This window comes from Enoplosus armatus, chromosome 15, assembly GCF_043641665.1.
Source record: "Enoplosus armatus isolate fEnoArm2 chromosome 15, fEnoArm2.hap1, whole genome shotgun sequence".
Lineage (NCBI taxonomy): Eukaryota > Metazoa > Chordata > Actinopteri > Centrarchiformes > Enoplosidae > Enoplosus > Enoplosus armatus.
Window position 1 is genome coordinate 7,668,380 of NC_092194.1, and position 19,364 is coordinate 7,687,743.

The window sequence follows — 19,364 nt, forward strand, 5'->3', positions numbered from 1 at the left end:
GAAACCTCAAAATGCAGCGTGCGTAATGGCTCGCTACTCCAGTCCGGATTTTCCATGTGAGGCGCGCCGGAGCCCTGGAGGTGGATAAGCTGGTAGAGCCCGCTCTCTCTCATGCCATGCTGGGCCACAAGGGCTCCGGGAGACGCTGCTACATATTACCGAGAACCGGGATGGAGGAGAGGCGGAGGGGGGAAGAAAAAAAGTTTCGTTTAAACCTGGCAGAGAAACTTTCAACATGAAGCCTCACTGACGCACCGTTTCACCACCACCGCAGCGCTAGAACAGAGCTTTTCCACTGAATATATTTTTCACCTCCCAGCTTCTTCTTCCTCTCTTGTGTTATTTTCTGTGTGCAGGGCTGGTCGGGGCTTGCTGTCACTGCGCGCTGAGATGTTGGAGTGACCATGGCTGCGCAAGTTGCATCGGCTCCGACCAGAACTAACAGCAAAAATAAGAAATTATCCAGCGGTTTGGGTCCGGAGCTCAATTCTGGGAAATCCGGAGGAGGAGGAGGAGGAGGGACCATACAGCGGACTGGACCGATGCTGGGTGCCGGAGATGGGACTCTGAATAATGTAGACCATCACCGCCGAAACGAGCTCAACATGGTTCATTCAACTTCCACGACTCACAACGCTCCGGACGGCCACGACAAGGATGGGAATAACCTCACGTCCGCCCCGGCTTCGACTAATTCAACCACTTCCTCGATGGAAACGGGTTTGATCGCGAACCACAAGATGAAATGTGTGGGGAGCGGAGATCCCCCCCAGTCTCAACCGCCGCAGCAGCAGCAGCCGCCGCCGCAATTCGGCCAATTTACGCCACATCAGCAGCGACAGATCCAAAGTAACAACACCGCCAATAACAACGGCCAGGGACCCCGTGGGGACAGAGGTATGGATCACCAACACCACGGCGGCAAGGAGAACCTGTTGGGGGGCCAGGGGGAGCCACAGCAGCAGCACATGCCAGGAAAAGGTGAGGGGGACCTCACCTGTAAACCCGCGGAGAGGATGATGGGCACCAGGTATGAACACTCTAACTTGGGGCCAACTACTAACAACTCTGAGTTTAATAACAACTATTACACTCCAAGGCCCTGTTATGAGCAACATGGCGGACAGCAGCAACAAAGCGCTGGGATGGGGATAACGCACTCCTCGGCGCATAACAGCATGGAGAACTCCCACGAAGCAGGGTACCACAACAGCCAGTACAATCAGTACCCGGCGTATCGGGCGGGCTACGGCGGCGGGGCCTACGGAATGATGGGCCCCTCCGGTTGCCGGCAACCTGGGAACATGATGATGGGCAGCAACTCCTCAGCGAGCCACGGCAAGTCTCCCCTGGGAGCCGCGTCGGGTGGCTTTCAGAGGTTCCCAGGACAAACTCAGCAGCAGCATCCCTCAGGGGCCACCCCGACTCTCAACCAACTGCTGACATCCCCAAGCCCCATGATGCGGGGTTATGGTGGTGCATATCAAGACTACAGCGGCTCCACGGCGCAGCAGCAAGCCGGCATGGGCCTAGGGAAAGACGTGGGTCCCCAGTATGGAGCCACCTCGGCCCACGGCTGGGGAGGGCAGCAGAGAAACCACCCCCATGCAATGAGTCCAGGCAACGGAGGGCAAGGCCTCGGCAGGACGCAGGTAAGTTTGGGAAACTTAACAGTCAGCCGCTCCGGTGTGCATCTGAACTGTCATCAACGCTGGTGTGTCACTCATAATTACCATGTGTTGTGTCAGTGTGTGTGTGTGTGTGTGTGTGTGTGTGTGTGTGTGTGTGTGTGTGTGTTGACCACAAATACAGTCCGTGTGACAAGGGTCATTAAGTGTGGACGAGTGTGTGGAAGTTTGAAGGCCTAAGTGAATTATACGAAAATTACATTCCATTAAATATTTTTATGAAGGAGATTTTATGCAGAAGAATGGCCACTACATGTGCATAATTCTAACCCGTGTAGATGTGTTAAATATCGGACCTACCTGCGCTTTAACATGACAGCAAAAGGGAAGAAAACCCACATTTATTTAAAAAAGATCAGCTTCATTGATTAGACTGTTTTAATGAGCCCACAATAATTACAGGGTGAATTTCTATCTTTACATTTCAATCGTTCATAGTCCTGCCGTGTACTCTCCGTATTATTTCATTTTTAGTTTTATCCGGTGCATTAAAAGGCAACATTAATGTTGGGCAGATTCACCTCTCTGCAGACGTGGTGTCAGACACGTTGCGAAACGCCCTGTTTAGAGGACGTGTTGTGTTCGAGGCGCTCACCGAACAAAGTAAAATACTCCTACAGAAAACGTGCAGAAATGATATTTACAGAGGCTGACGTCCTGGGGTATTTATCACCTCTTCATGTTTAAGTGATTTGAAATCAAACGGACTCCGCGGCCGAGCAGAGACCTGTCTGTCCCTCTCCGTGCGCTCCGTACCGAGCAGGAGCGCTTCTTGTGCGCCTCGTTCATTCCCGTGCAGCTCTTTTCTGAATTTGAATAGTGGAGGTAAACTGGCTAAAAGCTCTCCGTACTCCCGGCTCACAGTTGACACCCAGCCTGCCATCTGATTGGCTCCCTGTGGCCCCGCTGGGCAGACTGCACTCAAAAAAAAAAAAAATAGAGGATTCTTGCAGGGATCCTTGGCCATGGCGCTGTAGTGATGCTGCATTCACGTCTTATGGGAATACTCCAGACTTGGAGGCCGTCCAACGCGATAATTGAAGTTTTATGAAGGTTTAGGCTGCTCCCGATAATTATTCACATCATTTTTCCACACTGAACAGACATACAGAAAGACTGCAATGTCAGCCCAAAATGACTAAAAGAAAATGGATAATGTGTTTTCATGCAGAGCGAGTTGGAATCTTGTTATATGTTGAGGGTTGTCCAGTTTTGTTTGTTCTGTGTCATATAAATGTAGGCTATCATCTGCAGAATTTAGAGGAATTGTCCCACACATTTAGCTTATACCTGTGATGTTAATGCATTACAATGTTTGTGGATTAACGTCAAGAAATATGAGGAAAAACTCACTTTTTCTTGAAAGACTTTCTTTTACAACTGCAGTTTTACACAACAACCCCTCCGAGCTGACTTCTGTTGGCCACTGCTGCAGCTGGGGGTTGAATGCTTTGCTCAAGGGCACCTCAGTGGCAACAGTTGAGGGAGGGAAGAAAGTGTTACTAATTATTCAAGTATTCCCTTCTTTTTGGGGGGACTGCACCCAAGGATCCCTGGGTGTCCCCGGGCCCTGTGCTGAAACTCTGATGTGTGCAGACCTACAGTCAGATGAGGGAGTAGCTGCCAGCTCAGAACTCTGTCCCAAAACAAGAAGAGCCATTATTCTCTGGTTGTTTTTGGTGCACTACATTATTCGCGCTGCTGGATGGCACATCTGGACGACTGGAGGGCAAGGTGGTCGAGCATAGCTTATACTGTCTGCCTCGCAAAACAAAAGCAGTTCATTAGCCTACATTGTTTCAATCAAAGGCAATTTGCGTTGGATGCTGGGGAAATTAAGTGAATGTTTTAGCGTGGGAGGTTTTGCTGTGGTATTGATTGTATCAAATTATGCACTGATAGGATGGTCACTAGAAACCTACAGTAATCTCACTTCTTACTACTGTGATTGTTACTGATTATATGCAGCTTGTGTATTAAGAACATATATATATATATACATATATATATATATATATATATATATATATATATATATATATATATATATATCAAAGACATGCTAATGAAACTCAGATAGCATACAGCTATATGAGCTATATTCTATACTATTCATATTCAGTTTTTATTGCAGATAATTCCAACAAACCAGCCCCCTAAACAAATCTTACATTTAACATAAAACTGCAAATGTTTTTTTTTCACTTTGGCACTTTTGGAATAAGTGCATGTGCTACTGTGTTTTTTCTTGACTCAACATTTCAGCAGCAGTATATTCACGCTACAAAAGCCCTATGTTTAATTCATATTTGGAGCGGCAGCACTGCTCTCCTGCGCACTGACAGGCTGTGTAAGAAAGGCGAGCGGTGTAGTGCATAATACTGCCTCCAAATTGGCCCCGTGATATGACTGCGCTTCACTTCAGAGTGCGTTTGGTCGGAGCACGCCTCTGTCACCTGTTGGCACAGTTTCCCCTCTTTCAAATTCAATTTCCCTCCCCACTGCCTCTCTTCAGGAGCAAGCTGTGAGCGAAACGAGTGCACCTCATTTACACTGCCCCCCCCTCACACACACACACACACACACACACACACACACACACATACACACTCATACGTCTGGCCACTCACCAAAATGAAGACAGAGCCCCACCACTGTGTGTGTGTTGTGTATGTGCACACACATCACAGATTCGTGTTATTTGGAGGTGTGTGTTTTGAACCTGCTCTCTCATCAAAATGACATTGTCCTAGTTTTTCAAATTACTGTGGCCTATTTGATTGAGGAAAGACAGAACAATATTCAGTGTTCAGTTTGTGACCTGCCTGCATGTGTGTCTGCACGTCAGCTGCTTTCAATCCAGGCCATTCCTGCTCAGTGTGTGTCTTCCTTTGCTTATGTGCAGTAATATAACAGCATATGTGCAATCCTAATGACGTATTTAGGTTTACATCATAACTGAAACAGCATTTTTTGTCTCAACATGCATGTGTAACAAGGATCTGTCTGTTATCCACTAATCAGAACACACACAACACACACTGAGAACAATAAGAGTAATTAGTAGATAATGATGAGGGCCTAGCAAGTTGGAAATAGTGTTGTTGCTTAGATAATTACAGCAGCAACTCATTTCAGATCTGACCTAATAAAACAAAAACGAATGGATATCTACAGTTTCCACTAATTTATCACTATTATGCTCAGTGTTTTGCCTTTGTTTTTTTTTTTCAGAATCGAAATCAAAGCTCAGTAGTTCTACATATCAAAGACTAGACCCAATCCCATCCTTGGTAATGTGCTTACCTTGAAATGATTCCTGCTCGCAGTGCTCTCCAGTGCATACTGTTTACATTTCTCTCTTATGAATTATTAGTGTGATACGAACAAAGACTTTATAATAGGAGCAATGCATCAATGTCACATTGTATTATGCGGCTATCTCAGGGAGCCTTGTGCATAGTGATGGGCCTGACTGTGGCTGCTGGAATTTAATTTATGGTACATGTTCTGCATCGGACGGACAGCCCATGGGGTCTGGTCCGGAAATGGGCACACAGGTGTGTGTGTGTTTGGGTGCTTCTTTTTATTCTGGGGTGTGCCTTTAGATTTTCTGTTTGTGTCCTTGAGTGTGTGTCTCTTCTCTCTGTCTCTTCTCTCTATGTGTGTGTGTGTGTGTGTGTGTGTGTGTGTGTGTGTGTGTGTGTACAGGCAGGAGGATGCTAAAGCCCCTGCGTCAGCACTAAGCAGTCCAACCTCAACCCCACCCCTCTCACAATGCCTCCATCTCTCGCTCTGTGCCCCCTCCCGTCAGTCGTTTGCTTATGTTGTTTTGTTTACATCTCTGTCTTGGCCAGCTAGCGCAGTGCTGATTAGCAACACTAGAGTGAAATTTTAATTTGCTCTGTTGCGTCTGATAAGGGCCCCGCGCAGCGTTTTTCATCTTCCTTGGATGAAACACAGAGCCTGCTTAGGTAATTGGCAGGCCGGGGTTATCCCTGGTCTGCATGCGGTTTCCACAAAACACCAATTAATTCCGATTTTTAAAAATTATACGAATTAAAAAAAACAACAACAACTGTCCAGTGGCATCACTGGACATAAGCTAATTTATTTTTAGCCAGCTAATAAAATAATTGTCGTTTTTTTTGTCTGGCCTCACTATGCACTCACAACATCCCCTGGAGTCAAAGGTGGATGTGTAAACGCCCTAAAGAAAGGATTTAATTACTGCAAGCGGGCGTTGATTTGGTGTCAGCTGTTTCTCAGCTCTGTTTTATCCGAACTGCCTGTGTCAGGAGGGAGCAGAAAAATCTAAACGAAAGCAATTTTGGGGAGGAAAGTTAATTGTGCATATGGGAGAATTTGACTTTTCCATGTGGATGAGGTAGTCCAGGGATTTTTGGATTTGATTTGTTAGTAATTTCAATTTCATTTCTCAACCTTATTTAGTCTGTGTCAGCAGTGGTGGCTCTTTCTCATGATGACCGTGTATGGAAACTATAGCCGCCCTCTGGCATTCTGGGATTTGTAGGATTTATCACAGGTCTGGTATGGGGTTAGCAAGCACATTTCAAATGACTGTTAGCTCTCTTTCCATCAGCTGAGTTAAAATGAAAAAACAGGTTTCTTTTATTTTGTACACAGTTAGAACCATCAGCGAAAGCTATGCATCCTGAACACTGAGACAAAGAAAAGCTCTTATCAGCATTATGATGGTCATGTCATCACAACTTCTGTATGGGCACAATTATAACATTTTTGTGAGTTCTGGCAGCAGAAATGTTGCTTTTGTCATTATTTATCCAACCAGTGCATTCCTATTAATATATTTCTTTTATCAAAAAAGAAATCTACCACAAGCAAGTGTCATTTCATCAGCTTCAGGTCTTTTCTGTGATACTTTTTAAAATTTAATTTGTCCTTCTTATTTCAATAGGTCATGATTTGCATAAACCTACTTGCATTGACGCTGAGCTGCTGTCTTCTCTGTGTAAACAGAGACAGAGAGAGAGAGTATAGGGAGGCCAGAGATGTAGAAATGTAGGCGATATTTGAAGTGAGTCACATGGAGGGCTGCTGACTTCTGAGGAATGGGCCTGGCCGAGTTCACAGAGACGGAGAGAGAGAGAGAGAGAGAGACAGAGAATCAGTATCTGAACTCTGGCAAATGTCAGCACAGTTAAAATCCTCTCCCTCTGGATCTCACCCTGCTCCAGCCTTGTGAACGATGCGAGGAAAAAGAAGTATTTACGAGTTGTTTGGCCTCACATACACACAAGTATATTGGGTTTCCTCTCCTCAGTAGTGTGTGTGTGTGTGTGGCTGGCAGGGCGCCAGGTCTCATGGCAGTGGGTGCTGTGGTGGCACCCCAAACCCCCACCCCACCACCACCCTGACCTTCACATATGCTAATTAGCCACGTGGAGCTGCTGAATGGAAGGACCCTCCTCCTCCCCCTCTGTCCTAGAGGAGGGGTGATCTTTCTTCCGTTTTTTCTTTCTTTCTCTGTGAATTTGCTAAGTAAATGTATGGCAGTTAACTATATACTTACTAAACAGATGGTCCTCTATACTATACAGTTTGCTTTTACTTTCGCAGCCATCTCTTTTTGTTGTTTCTGTGTTTCCTCTCTAAATATGGTCTCTCCTCTTTTATCTGCCTCATGTCTCTGGCTCTCAGTAGCTAGCTAGATCTCCCAAGAGCCCAGCAGTCAGTTCAGAGGTATTTAGACAGCAAGCATATCCTATCGAATATTTATACACTGTACTGAACAGATGTGTGGGCCACTGCTGAAACGCTGTCGGCCTTACAGTAACTGCTGCCTCCACTTTTCTTCTGTCCTCTCTGGCCAACACAAGAGGGAACGGGAAACATACGGGTCAGTCCCTCTAGAAATCAGCAATTCTGTGATTGCAGCAATAAACGTAAATTCAAGCAGTATGACATTTTTAAGATCCAACCAAACTCTGCATCACCTTCTGCTTTGTATAATAGAGCAAATGATCTGATAGTTCAGCTGCAAAAGAAAAGTAAAAGATAATTGGCAGATTAGACTGAGGCGTTTTTTTAATTCATAAGCATGTAGAAGATTTTTGGTGCACATTATTTTTCATTAAAAATGTATGTTATTACAATTTTCTTTTACCTTGAGCTTTTGGTTTAGTCTACCGACTAAATAATCTGCTTATAACAGCATGAGCACATTTGAAATAATACCTAGAGATGGTGAAGTGGTCGAGGTGAAACCATTTTCTTTTTTTCTTTCAACCAATTTATATCTTGTTTTGCTCATTTATTAAAAAATGAAAAGTGATAGGTGCTGCAGAATATTTTGTAGAATCTATGTCATTAGCCGTATGTCACAGAAAGTAATATGCGACTCAGGTGGACATGCTTATGCTTTGGTATGAATTAAGAATCTTTTTTTATACATTGTTTTTTATGTTGCTGGAGAACATTTAACACTGAGCCAACCTGCTGCATAATCGAGCATAAAAATGTTAATGCATGTTCACATAGAAGCCTATGTGTAATCCATATAGTGTATATGACTTCATGTATGAACTTCCAACTGCCACCGTCCTCTCCTCTTACCAGCCTGTGAGAAAATCATCATCATCAACATCAACATCATCACCATCATCCATCACTTTACACATCAAAGCCCCTGCACTCCTCTCTGTTTCCAGACTGTAGACTCTGCACTCCAGTCACACGTCTTGCTGTTTGGTTTGAGTTGATCCTAATCAGCGCTGGCACGGTGGGACCATTTGCTCAGCTAAAAAAAAAAAGAAAATACAACCAAACAGCACCAGCAAGGCGCTGTCTGTCGTTTGTGAAGCACGGAGAGACAAAAATAGAAAAACGATGGGACACGGACGACGCACAGAGTTTCTGCTGATGAGTTTTGTCTGTTTCTTTTTCCCTCAGAGTTCCACTTTCTTTTTTCTTTTTTCTCTGTCACACACACACACACACAAATATACGTATGCGTGTACATCTCTCTGCTTTTTATGTTGCCATCCATGCCATGTGCCATGTATTTTCCCAGCCAAGTTCCTTTAACCTTCTTCCTTTCCTACCAAACCTAAGATTGTCCATTGCAGCCTCCTGTGTTTGTGTGTGTGTGTGTGTGTGTGTGTGTGTGTGAGCAGAGCTGGTGTGTGGATATATTGGTGATTTATAGACACCGGTCACAACAGGATACTCGTGGTCACTCCTGGCTGAATGCTACCTAATTTAGATCAATTTTATCTCAGTGATTTAGGAAGCAACTTCACACCACATCCTCTTCCTAAGACATATGCACAGTGGACACACACACATATATATATACACACACACACACACATTTGACACTGCTCACTGGAGATAGTGCATGTGGGAGACGATGTTATGTTAGAAATCTGGTTGTTATGTGTTGCAGTGGGTGTGGAGTACAGATATTTAGTCTTGGTATTTCTCTCATTTTCTTGCATTACGCACTTCTGTGATACGGCCAGACATGTGTTCCACATTCCAGCCACTCCTTTGACACAAACCGGATGAACTGGATTAGATATCGACAACACAAGTGAACTTTATTTTGAAGTTTAAATGTCTTATTTCTTTAAGATGTTAATTCCTCCAAAGGATATCAATACGGTTCGCAAGAGCAGATGTTTGCTGTGCACAGTTAATCTCCCCGTGCAACTGCGCCTGACGCCTGTGTGTGTTTCTAAGTGCATGCACACGTGTGCGTCTCCCTGCTCAATGAACATCCATAGTTACTGTTGGCTAAACATGCAAAGGTTACTGTAATGTCAGACACATGCCAGAGGGGAGTGTGGAATACCACATTAACATAATCCATAGACAACTGTCCCATTTACAAACATTGCCGTGTCGGGCTGATCGCCACAGCGCTGCAGGAGCACATGACTGCTCGCTTCCGCTACGCTGCATGAGACTGAATGGAGGAACTACAACACAATGGCACTTCTCTGAAGGAAATCTGTTTCCAAGGAAAATGGCTGGTTGTCAGATTTTGGCACGTCTCACCAGGGCAAATTATGATGCTTGAACCTGAAACATTCCTCGGCTCTACCTTAGGCAAAGACTGACAGCTTACAAAATTCACACACTTACAAAATGTGAAGATATTGTTGTCTTGTCCGACCTGCTGTCCCCTGGGTGAATGTGTCAACAGTTTGTTGTGTACTGTGAAAACAATTCAGTGGGTAGAGGCTTGATTTGGCAACAATCTATTGGAGTCAGACTAATAAAGACCCCTCCTGTGGAGTTTTATTTTGCCTGATGAGAGGGTTGGGTTCAATTTTGTTCTAAACTCCAGATTCACCTCAGTGTTAGTATGGGGATTTGAGAATAGCTTTCCTGGGCCTTTTATGATCAAAATATCTACAATTGTGCAGGAAATGTAGTTGTATTTGTTAATTTCTTAAGCAATGAGGCCAATTTTTCCAGCAGTAACTTGCCTTCTTCCGGGACTCACCACCAAAATGGCAATGCAATGGAATGGAAATACAAAGCAACCACTGGGCTAATATTTAAAGCATTCAGTGTTAATTAGATGTTTTATGGTAGTTGAGGCGGCTAACATGTTGCCCTCTCACCCGCTGGGGCTGAAGTCTGTGCTGACTGCGGAGTGATTGTTTTGATAATTATGTGTGCATAAGCCGGAGAAGAGGCTCTCACTGTATTTAAAAAAATACATTTTATATTTACAACTTGGTTTGACTGCACGAGTCTGCACTTTCAGCGTTGTTTTGAGGGATCCATTGTTTTCACTCGCGTAACGGGTATTTTAATTAGTCTGTCTTTGGAAATTCCCTGTGTGTGTTGTGGTTAGCGTTGGACACTGCAGACTCCCATAGCTCCCAGACATTTCTCAACTTTTTTTTTACACGTTGGCCACATTCCAGAATGCACAGTCATTTGTGGAAATTGTCTCAAGTTCACATTTTCTCTACTTGTATTTTGAAGCATAAACAACTTTTCCATCTCTCTCTACTGTTCTCTCTCTCTCTCTCTCTCTCTCTCTCTCTCTCTCTCTCTCTCTCTCTCTCCTCCCCCCCCCCCCCAGTTGTTTCCAAGTCTCTGTCTTTCTGTCTTTTGGATGCTAGTTGTGGGTGACCTTGGCTGGTGACTACATTGCCTACTCATTAAGTAGTAAAGATGAATGGTTCCATTATAGCAGGGGGAAAAAACGAGCAGGGCCAATTAGGGGTAATTAACAGCAGTGAGGGCGAGGCGCTCTGGAGGGCACCCTGACCTGGACTCTGGAGGGGACAGTGAGGAGCAGTGGCCACGTGTGTGGAGGATTTAGGTATATACATGCAGAAAAGTGGGTATTAGGGAAGATGTGTATTTGTACATGAACCTATGTGTGAGTTAATGGAGGTGATTATACAGTAGCTGTTTGTATTGATGTAATGGAAAAGTGTGTATTTTCAGGTGTGGTAGGGAAGCAGTTATAGTTGTGTGTTAAATATGTATGAGTATGTGTCCGTGGTGTATAGATGTGCATACATGTGTGTGTCATCAATGTAACGTGTGGTATGTGAGTAGGAGGTTGTAATGTTTAAATGTGTGTGTAATCAGTGTCATGGGAATGTGCTCATGTATGTGTGAATATGAGTATTACGGTTACAAGTGGGGTTTGTGGGTGTTTATGGGATGTTTAAGATGTGTGTGTGTGTGTGTGTTGCCTGTACATTATAAGCTGTAGGTGTGTATCCTTGCATACATTCCTGCATGCTGACAGATGGTAAAGTCACAGGGGGATTCGGCACGTTTGAGCATTTAGAGGTGACGGAGGTCAACAGCCGGCAAACACCTCTCTTTGACTTTTGACCACTGATGTGATGTCACTCCCCCTCCCGCAGCCCTTTGGTGTGGCCAGGGAGCTCGTTAGGCAAAGGTCTGAGAATAAACGGCCCTGAAATGCCAAGCCAATATACCGTCAGCTCTAATGAACATTTTGTGATGATTTTTGTTCTTAATTGGGGATATGTTTTGTGCTGATTAGCAGTATTTTAGCATCTCAGCATCAAGGAGAAATTCAAGGTTGTTCACCGAAAGACTCTCTTACTCTCCCTCTGTCTCCCTTTCTCTTTCTCGGCGGCTGCGCTTGATTTATTCACCCTGCCTCCCCACCCCTTTTTTTTTTTTTTTATCAGTTCTTGGGTGAAATTGTCACAGCCGTGTAATCCTTTGGGTGCCACTAGCTTGGGAGACTCACACGTGAGGGGGCACTCGGAGAGATGGGCGTGTGTTTGTAATGGTATTGGCGGTGGACTGTAAACAGGAGGTAGCGCCTGGTCTTGTGTCCAACATGGAAATCCTAGCAAGTCAATAAAATGATGTTCAACGTACCAGGGAACAAGGCTGTGTTGTCGCTTTAACAGACATGTTAGAATTGGCAGTTTGTGAGAGAGAGCATTTGTAGAGGCTGGAGATTTTTTAAGGTATTTTGTAAAGTGCTGGCAAAGTGCTTCTTTCAGGGCCCCCTGAAATTGCAATGCCTGGTAAATGGATGGTTTGAGGAGTATACAATGTATTAGAAGTCAATTGTGCATGGGAGGGCCTATTTTCCATATCGCTAGTCGAACAAGTGTGTCACTGTGTGTGTGTGTGTGTGTGTGTAGCTGTTGCATCTCAGCCTTCTTGGCACACACACACATTCAGACCGTACATGATGCCCCCGCTCCATCTATTCCCCTGTTGCTTCAGCGTCTCTCGGCTCCGTCATGTGCAGGTTTGTCTGTATGTATGGTGGGGTTGGGGGGGGGGGCGTACATCAGAAACCATTACCCATAATGGCCTCTTTCCCCACACCCCGCATATCCATTCCCTTTCCCTCTTCTGACATTTATTTTATGACTGCTTACATATCAAATATTTAAATAAACAGAATCGGGGGCTTCGGCTGAGGTTTGCCCGGGGGTGACAGGGGGGAGTTGCGGCGGAGGGAGAAAGGGGATGGATGATGACATTCATTTCCGAAACGAGGAAAGAAAAAAAAAAAACAGGGTTGGGTGGAGGGGTGGTGGTGGTGGTGGTGAAGGGTGGGAGGAAAAAGCAGCAGCGGCGGAGAGGAAAGGGGAGAAAAAAATGCTTCGCTTGGCTCCAATCAAAGCAGGCGGAGGAGGACGTGTTTTTTCGCTTACGCCTGGCAGCGGCGGTGACAGACGGTTGTGTACGTGCGTGTGTGTACGTGCATGTGTGTACGGGCGTGAGTGTTTGTGTGCCTGTGCACGTTGTCGCGGGGCTCATCCGTCAGCATTTCCTGGGGACGCGGGAGGATGTGGGAGAAGGCCCTTGTGGCTCGTAAAAAGCAGCCCGCCGTACTGAAGCAATATCAATTGCGCGGCAACCGACAAGGAGATCAGAGCAAGACGCAAAGTAACAAAGGGAAGACCAAAAAAAACAAAACCCCAACAACAAGAAGAAAAGAAACAAAGTGTAACGCAGCAATGAGAGGAGGTATAAAAAGAAAGGACAGAGGGAGGGGATGAAGGTGAGGAGGAGGAGAAAGATTTATCTCTTCTTTTCCTCAGGAGAGGAAGATGGAGATGAAGGGGAGAAAGAGAGAGAGAAATGTATATATATATATAATATGTAGAGAGACAGAGTGGTCCTGGGGTGCAGGCGGCCAGTCTTGTGCTGGCTGGCGTCGGTGGGAGGCCCATTACTGTCAGGCTAATCTTAAAATAATTAATTGCGAAGTCGACGCTTTTTAAAGAGTATTGTAATTGAATCCTAAATTAGGCTTGGGAAAGGGGACGCGTCCTGCTTTGCTGCAAGTCTGTTCCCATTCTCCAGTCATATACACACACACACACGCACACACACACACACACACACACACACACACACATCAGTGGGTCGTGCGTGCAGGCGGGCAGAAGGAAACAAAAAAGACAACAGGCGAAGGAAATGCTAATGAAATGCATATTTGGGGAGAAAGGGGCCATCTATAATTTAGCTGTGCTCTTTGAATGTGAATGATGTGTGCGCAAGCGCTGTGATTTATTTTTGTTGTGCAGAGGGATAATTCTGTCAGAGTAGGCTTTTATTCTTGTAAACAAATGTGGGGAAAAGAGCAGAATAAAAGTGGAGTAATAAAGTAAACAGAATGGTATGAATACATTTAGCTACTGGCATGAATAATTTGTATAGGGGATGGAGGAGTTTGATTAAAGAGAGATGACAGATATGAGAGCTGTGATATTGCCTGATGAAATTTTGGGTTGGCTGCTGATTCACTATTTTTTGTGTGATTTTTTTTTCTCTCTCATTGATTAGTGCTGTGTATCTTTTCCTTTCCCACACCCGCACACGTAGGTAGAGCATAGCCTTCGGAGACACATGCACACACCCAACATGTACCTTATAACCCCTCCAATCCTCCAAGGCCCGTTTGTACTGGTCTCCACACTGAGGCTCTGCCTAAAATGAGCAACTCAATGTGCTTTCACTTACACACACTGCTGCCCACATGGCTCCTCCTGGATGACCCCTGCAAAACTATAGGCTATAGAACATTCTGGATCAAAGCTCCGGGAAAAGGGTCTGCCCTCCATAAACGTCAGCCCTGCTCCATAACTCTGGCAGGAGCCGGGGAAGAAAGATGGTACAGGGTGCGAGGTCAGGGAGACAGTTCTGCGAGGCAATAAAGGAAACTAAGCAGTCAACAGATGCCTTTTGTAAAAACTAAAAGAGAGAGAAACTGCGCTAATGTGCTGGATGGTTTAGGCCCTATAATGTATAAAAGCTCTTAATGCCATAGTTATTGAGATTATTTTGTTGGGGAAATTTGCTTCATTTTACAATATATGTGTGTACATGAGTGTGATATTGGCTTCAGATATGTAAAGTATTCGATATGCTCAGTGTTGACACAGAGATTACTGGATTGGAGATGCAATCAGTCAAATTGTTTAAGTATATGCTGTTATGCTGCACCGTGCCTCAATCTCACCTCCACAAACATACAAGAACCAGTCTAACCACTCCGCCAACATGTTGGCCCTTGCTGCCGTTCACCCCAATGCACTGGGCTGTGCACTTCAGGTTCAGCTTCATTGTCGTCTGTATTAAAATCCTCGTCAGAATTGAAATACAATGAAATTCTTCGGCTCTGGCACAAGAATCTGGCTGCATCTGTATGACAAATCAAACGTTCCTCATGCTGTTTTCCAAATGTTTGAAACCTATTCAACTCCTATTTGGCTCAGATCTGACAGCCATAAACTTGGCTCAGAACATCCCATTTTCTCCTGGCTGACTGGGATGAATAACAGCAGAGAGGACAATATTGTGGTCTAGCTGAGCACGGCTGACTCTTCTGTCTCTGTGATCCCTCTATCAATAAGGAACACAGGCCTGTCAGAAGGCCTGCCAACTGTCTGGCTGTCCACGCAGCCTGCTCTCTACGCAACATCTGGACACAGATGGTACGCACTGATCACACACTCACACACACTCTCACTCACACACACACACACACACACACACACACACACACAATACTTATACACATGTTTTACTGATACTGGCAGACATTCACAGACATGCTGTGCATTTACAGTTGGTTAATATATCGATTGTGACTGAGTGTGTGTGTGTGTGTGCATCCATACATCCACACAGGAAGTGAGCTCATATATTGTTTTAAAAATCATTTTTACTTGCTCTCATAGTGTGTAAAGTCATACCGTTTCACATGAAATTGCCATGTGGGTGAATACATACACTAAATACACACACACACACACACAGAGACACGCGCACACCTTGTTTCACAGAATTGGACACATGGTGAAATCTGTGTGTTGCAGCCAAAGGATCTGTTGCCCCTCCTGGGAAATATGTGCATCCCTTTAATATGTCTGGCCTTTAATAAAAACCTGAACATAAAAGGTCGGTCAAGGTTCGCTGTGTAAAACAACTCATGATCAGGGTACTCATTCTGGCCATAGATTGGCTTGCTCTGCTTTAGATGTGGTATGTGGTTACTAAATGTTGAATTTAATAACAGGGAGATTTAGCTATTGTTTACTTTTATTTTCTCATATAGTGAAAACATGTGAGGCTGATGAAAATGAAGAAATGATTAAAAAGGATTGGATACTATACAGGACATGTACAATAAATAGTCACGGTCATTTTGCGTGATCATGTCCAAATCTAATTAAGGCCCTTTAATTGTAAATATCACTCAATTTTCTCAGTCATATGCTATTTATACGGTCTGGCACTGCCAGTCCACCGTAAACATAGGTGCCCCGGGGCTTAGCAATAATGGGAGTGAATGGTGGAGTTAGTGTGAGTCAGAGGTGTGTATGTACAGTCAGGCCATGCATCAGGGCTCCCACAGGCCTGGAGCCTCTCATTGATCGACCCAGCTCCCCCACCTCATGTTCCCAGCCAGCTTCGGTGATTGATTCCCAGTCAGGGCCCAGGAGATGGGGGGCCTGGCCCGGGCTCACAGAGCCTGGGGCCTCCGAGAGGGTGACCTGGAGGGACTGCGGGGGGAGGGAAGCCTATTTCAAGGGCCCCTAACCCAGGTCGAGGAGCCCATTTCTGGGTATGCCTTCACAGTGGGGTGGAAGAGTGGAGGCTCCCATTCATTACAGGAGAAAATTAAGGCCTCGTCTGCTGCTGTGACCGCCATATTGAGGTGTGGGGGGAAAACTAGGTGTGGTGGAGGTGGAGTGTGTGTTTGAGTGTATGCATGCAAGAGGTGAAGAGGTTAAGAGATATTGGTGCGTGGGGGTTTAGGTGGAAAGAACACTACCATAACATGCTATTACACAATCTGTTATAGACACACACACACACACACACACACACACACACACTGTTCTATTACCACTGAAAGCTGGAATACATTTTCCGACTCCACTTACAATGTTCAAGCCTCTAACCCGCTGTGTTCCCATCCACACCGAGCATCACTGCAGCCGTGCGTCAACAAGCCCCTCTCCATGTCACTTTACGATGGTAAAGTGACATAAAGTAAAGCGGAGGGGAAAAAATGATATGAAAATCAATTTTTTTCTAATTAACTTTGTAAATTTCCCGCTGAGCTATCGGTCGTGGGGGCCTTGTGTGTTGTGCCGAGTCTTGATAATGAAATCAATTTGGTTCAAATTGTTTCAGGTGACTTTTAATGAGTATCTAATATCCGCCTGAGGAAAGAAGGTCATGATATCTGTTTGTTATTTGTGTTTTTGTTTTTTGTTTTTAAGTGATGGATCACCCGCAGGAGAAATATGGATGGTTCCACCCTGGAGGACTGGGCAGTGCTCCAAAACAAACAGCCTGAATGTAAATCCTTGTTTTTAGAGGGGAGCCTCTTTAACTGCACCATGGGTGTGACCTAGTTTGACAACTTGCTTTTTATAAATACAGCATATTTATTTATCAATTCCGTGATGAAAGACATGTTTTTTATTGTAATACTACACCTGTGTTTCAGGAGCGGCAAACAAAATGAAGGAGGAAAGGTGGAAACGAGCTTAATAACGGGGAGGGGAGGGCTGGGGAGGGGGGCTCATTGTGGTCTTGCTTTAAATGGAGCTTTCGCATTTATAATTTACTCTGCTCCCTCTCCTTCAATGGCCAGCCTCCCTGCCTGAGGAGCTCGTTAAGCTTTGCCTTACAGGGAAGACTAATGGATGGCAGAGAAAGCCCCCTCAGGACCCTTTAGCATCGTTTCTGTTGGTCTGCTCGCTTAGTATTCACTTATGTATTTTCACCCTACTCTGAGCACAATATCATGAATAACCATTGCTAATTCATAAACACACTTGGTGATACGGGACCTCGTTCATAATTATCCAAGCTGTAGAAACGCAGTTCCTCTCCAATACCATTCCATTAGCAAAGGTGGTGATTTCCTTGAATAAGGGGGGAATCTAGCCTGCATATTTAATACCAGCATTTCTGCTCGGCTCTGGGAGACGTGGGAAGCAAAAGGGCAGCGTATTTACTCAAATAGCCTGTTCTCTCTCTTTGGGGCAGATGGAGTTATTGTTATTTCCCTCCCTCCTACCCCTTTTTTCTCTCTTTCGTTTGGTTGTGTAACAACATCTCTCCATGGGGTTCTGCGGGCTGGGGAAGTTAGAGAGGAGCGCATTCCTCTCGTTCCACCAAGGCCCTTAGATGAAATGGGGTTTTTCCGCTGTCCCAGGGTCGCGGCAGGCAGGAAGCACACAGGACTGAGAGACAAGAAAAGGCTGGGAATGTAGCGAGGCTCTCACTTCTCCACATCAGTAACAGATTCTATGAAAATAGGCAAGCAGCGCTGCAAGAGGTGCCTTCACTATTTCCTGAAAGCATTTAATTTGCATTGGTTTCAAAGCAATAGTTGTACCGTCACCCAGTCTTACATGGAGGCTTTGCAATGGATTTTCTACCCAGTGAGAAACCTTTTCAAGGGGGAAACACTGCTGATTTGTAGCAAAGTTTGTCAGATGATTTAAATATACATGCTCCGCTCATGAAAAAAAATGAGGAATTGTGATCTTTGACCAGACAGAAAAACACTACAAAATGTCCCCTGGAAAAAGCTTTTTGCTCTAACTAGGACCTGTGCTTGTTTATCTTTTTTTTGTCCTACTCCATGATATACAGTGGAAATCCACATGGATTCAGTCTTTGAATAATATTGCATCCTGGCAGGAGATTTGACTGGCAAATTTGTGGTCTGTGTTCTTCCACACGTGTTTCCTCTACTGTTTGCAGACGATTGCATTTTATTTGTTTTCATTCTCTAATGGCGTGTCGCAGGCATGTCAGCCGCATCTCGTTTTGTCATTGAGGTTTTCTCTCTTTTTTTTTTTCTGTTCCTGCTGCTTCTTTAGCTCTCAGTCTTGGTGAGGGAAAAGGGCTCCGGCGACCCTGCGACCCCAATCTCACTTGAGACAGATGAGGCGGCCTCACTCCCCCCCCCCCCCCCCCCCCCCCCCTCCCCTCCCCTCTTCCATCCCCCCCCCTCCCCTCTCTTAATGACGTCTTTGTGCTGGCCGTGACGAACCAAACGCTCGGCAACTTTTCCCTCATGCGCAGGAGAGGGGGTTGGAAGGGGATGGGTGTGTTTCTGAGCACCCTGATGTGTGTGAGCGTGTGGTGTAAATATTGGTGTCAAACGCAGAGGGCACAGCGATCACCATCCGAGGACGACGCAGGAGAGAGAGCAATTATGTGCATTGCGCCAAACACAAAAGCACGCTGGTCGGCCGCACAACAACAGCCTCTTATCTGGCTTCTCTCTGTCTGCCTTTCTTTCTTGACTCACAGAATCATTGTCAAACATACACTGTGTACGTATACATGCCCCCCCCCCCATCTTCTCTATGGCTGTCACTCCCTGCACCTCTCTCTCCTCAGATAATTTCATGCTTCTCTTTGCTAGCCAGCCTTCATGCCTAGCTGCCTGTGCCATCCAGGCATATTGGGCTGAGGAAAGGCAATTTGGCTCTACCCAGCTCCCCGCGGACCCGTGCTACTCTTCACACTGTCATTCGTTACGAGACTTTTTACTAACAAGGCGTGCGTGCTGAGATGCAGGATGAGATTGTGTTTCAAGACATAATTCACTGAATTTGGTCCTCTTAGCGTTGCAGCAGTCACATGGGAATTCGCCATGCACACAGCTCAGCTACT

General features: G+C 45.2%; 1 protein-coding gene across 1 annotated transcript in view; it reads left to right on the plus strand.

Annotated features, from left to right (window-relative positions):
• The first annotated feature begins 404 nt into the window (after positions 1-404).
• The window catches only part of LOC139297344 (AT-rich interactive domain-containing protein 1B-like), a 168,123-nt gene continuing 149,163 nt past the window's right edge, over positions 405-19,364 (plus strand). The window contains 1 exon segment of the mRNA XM_070919970.1: positions 405-1,652. Within this exon segment, the coding sequence (XP_070776071.1) occupies positions 405-1,652 (1,248 nt within the window).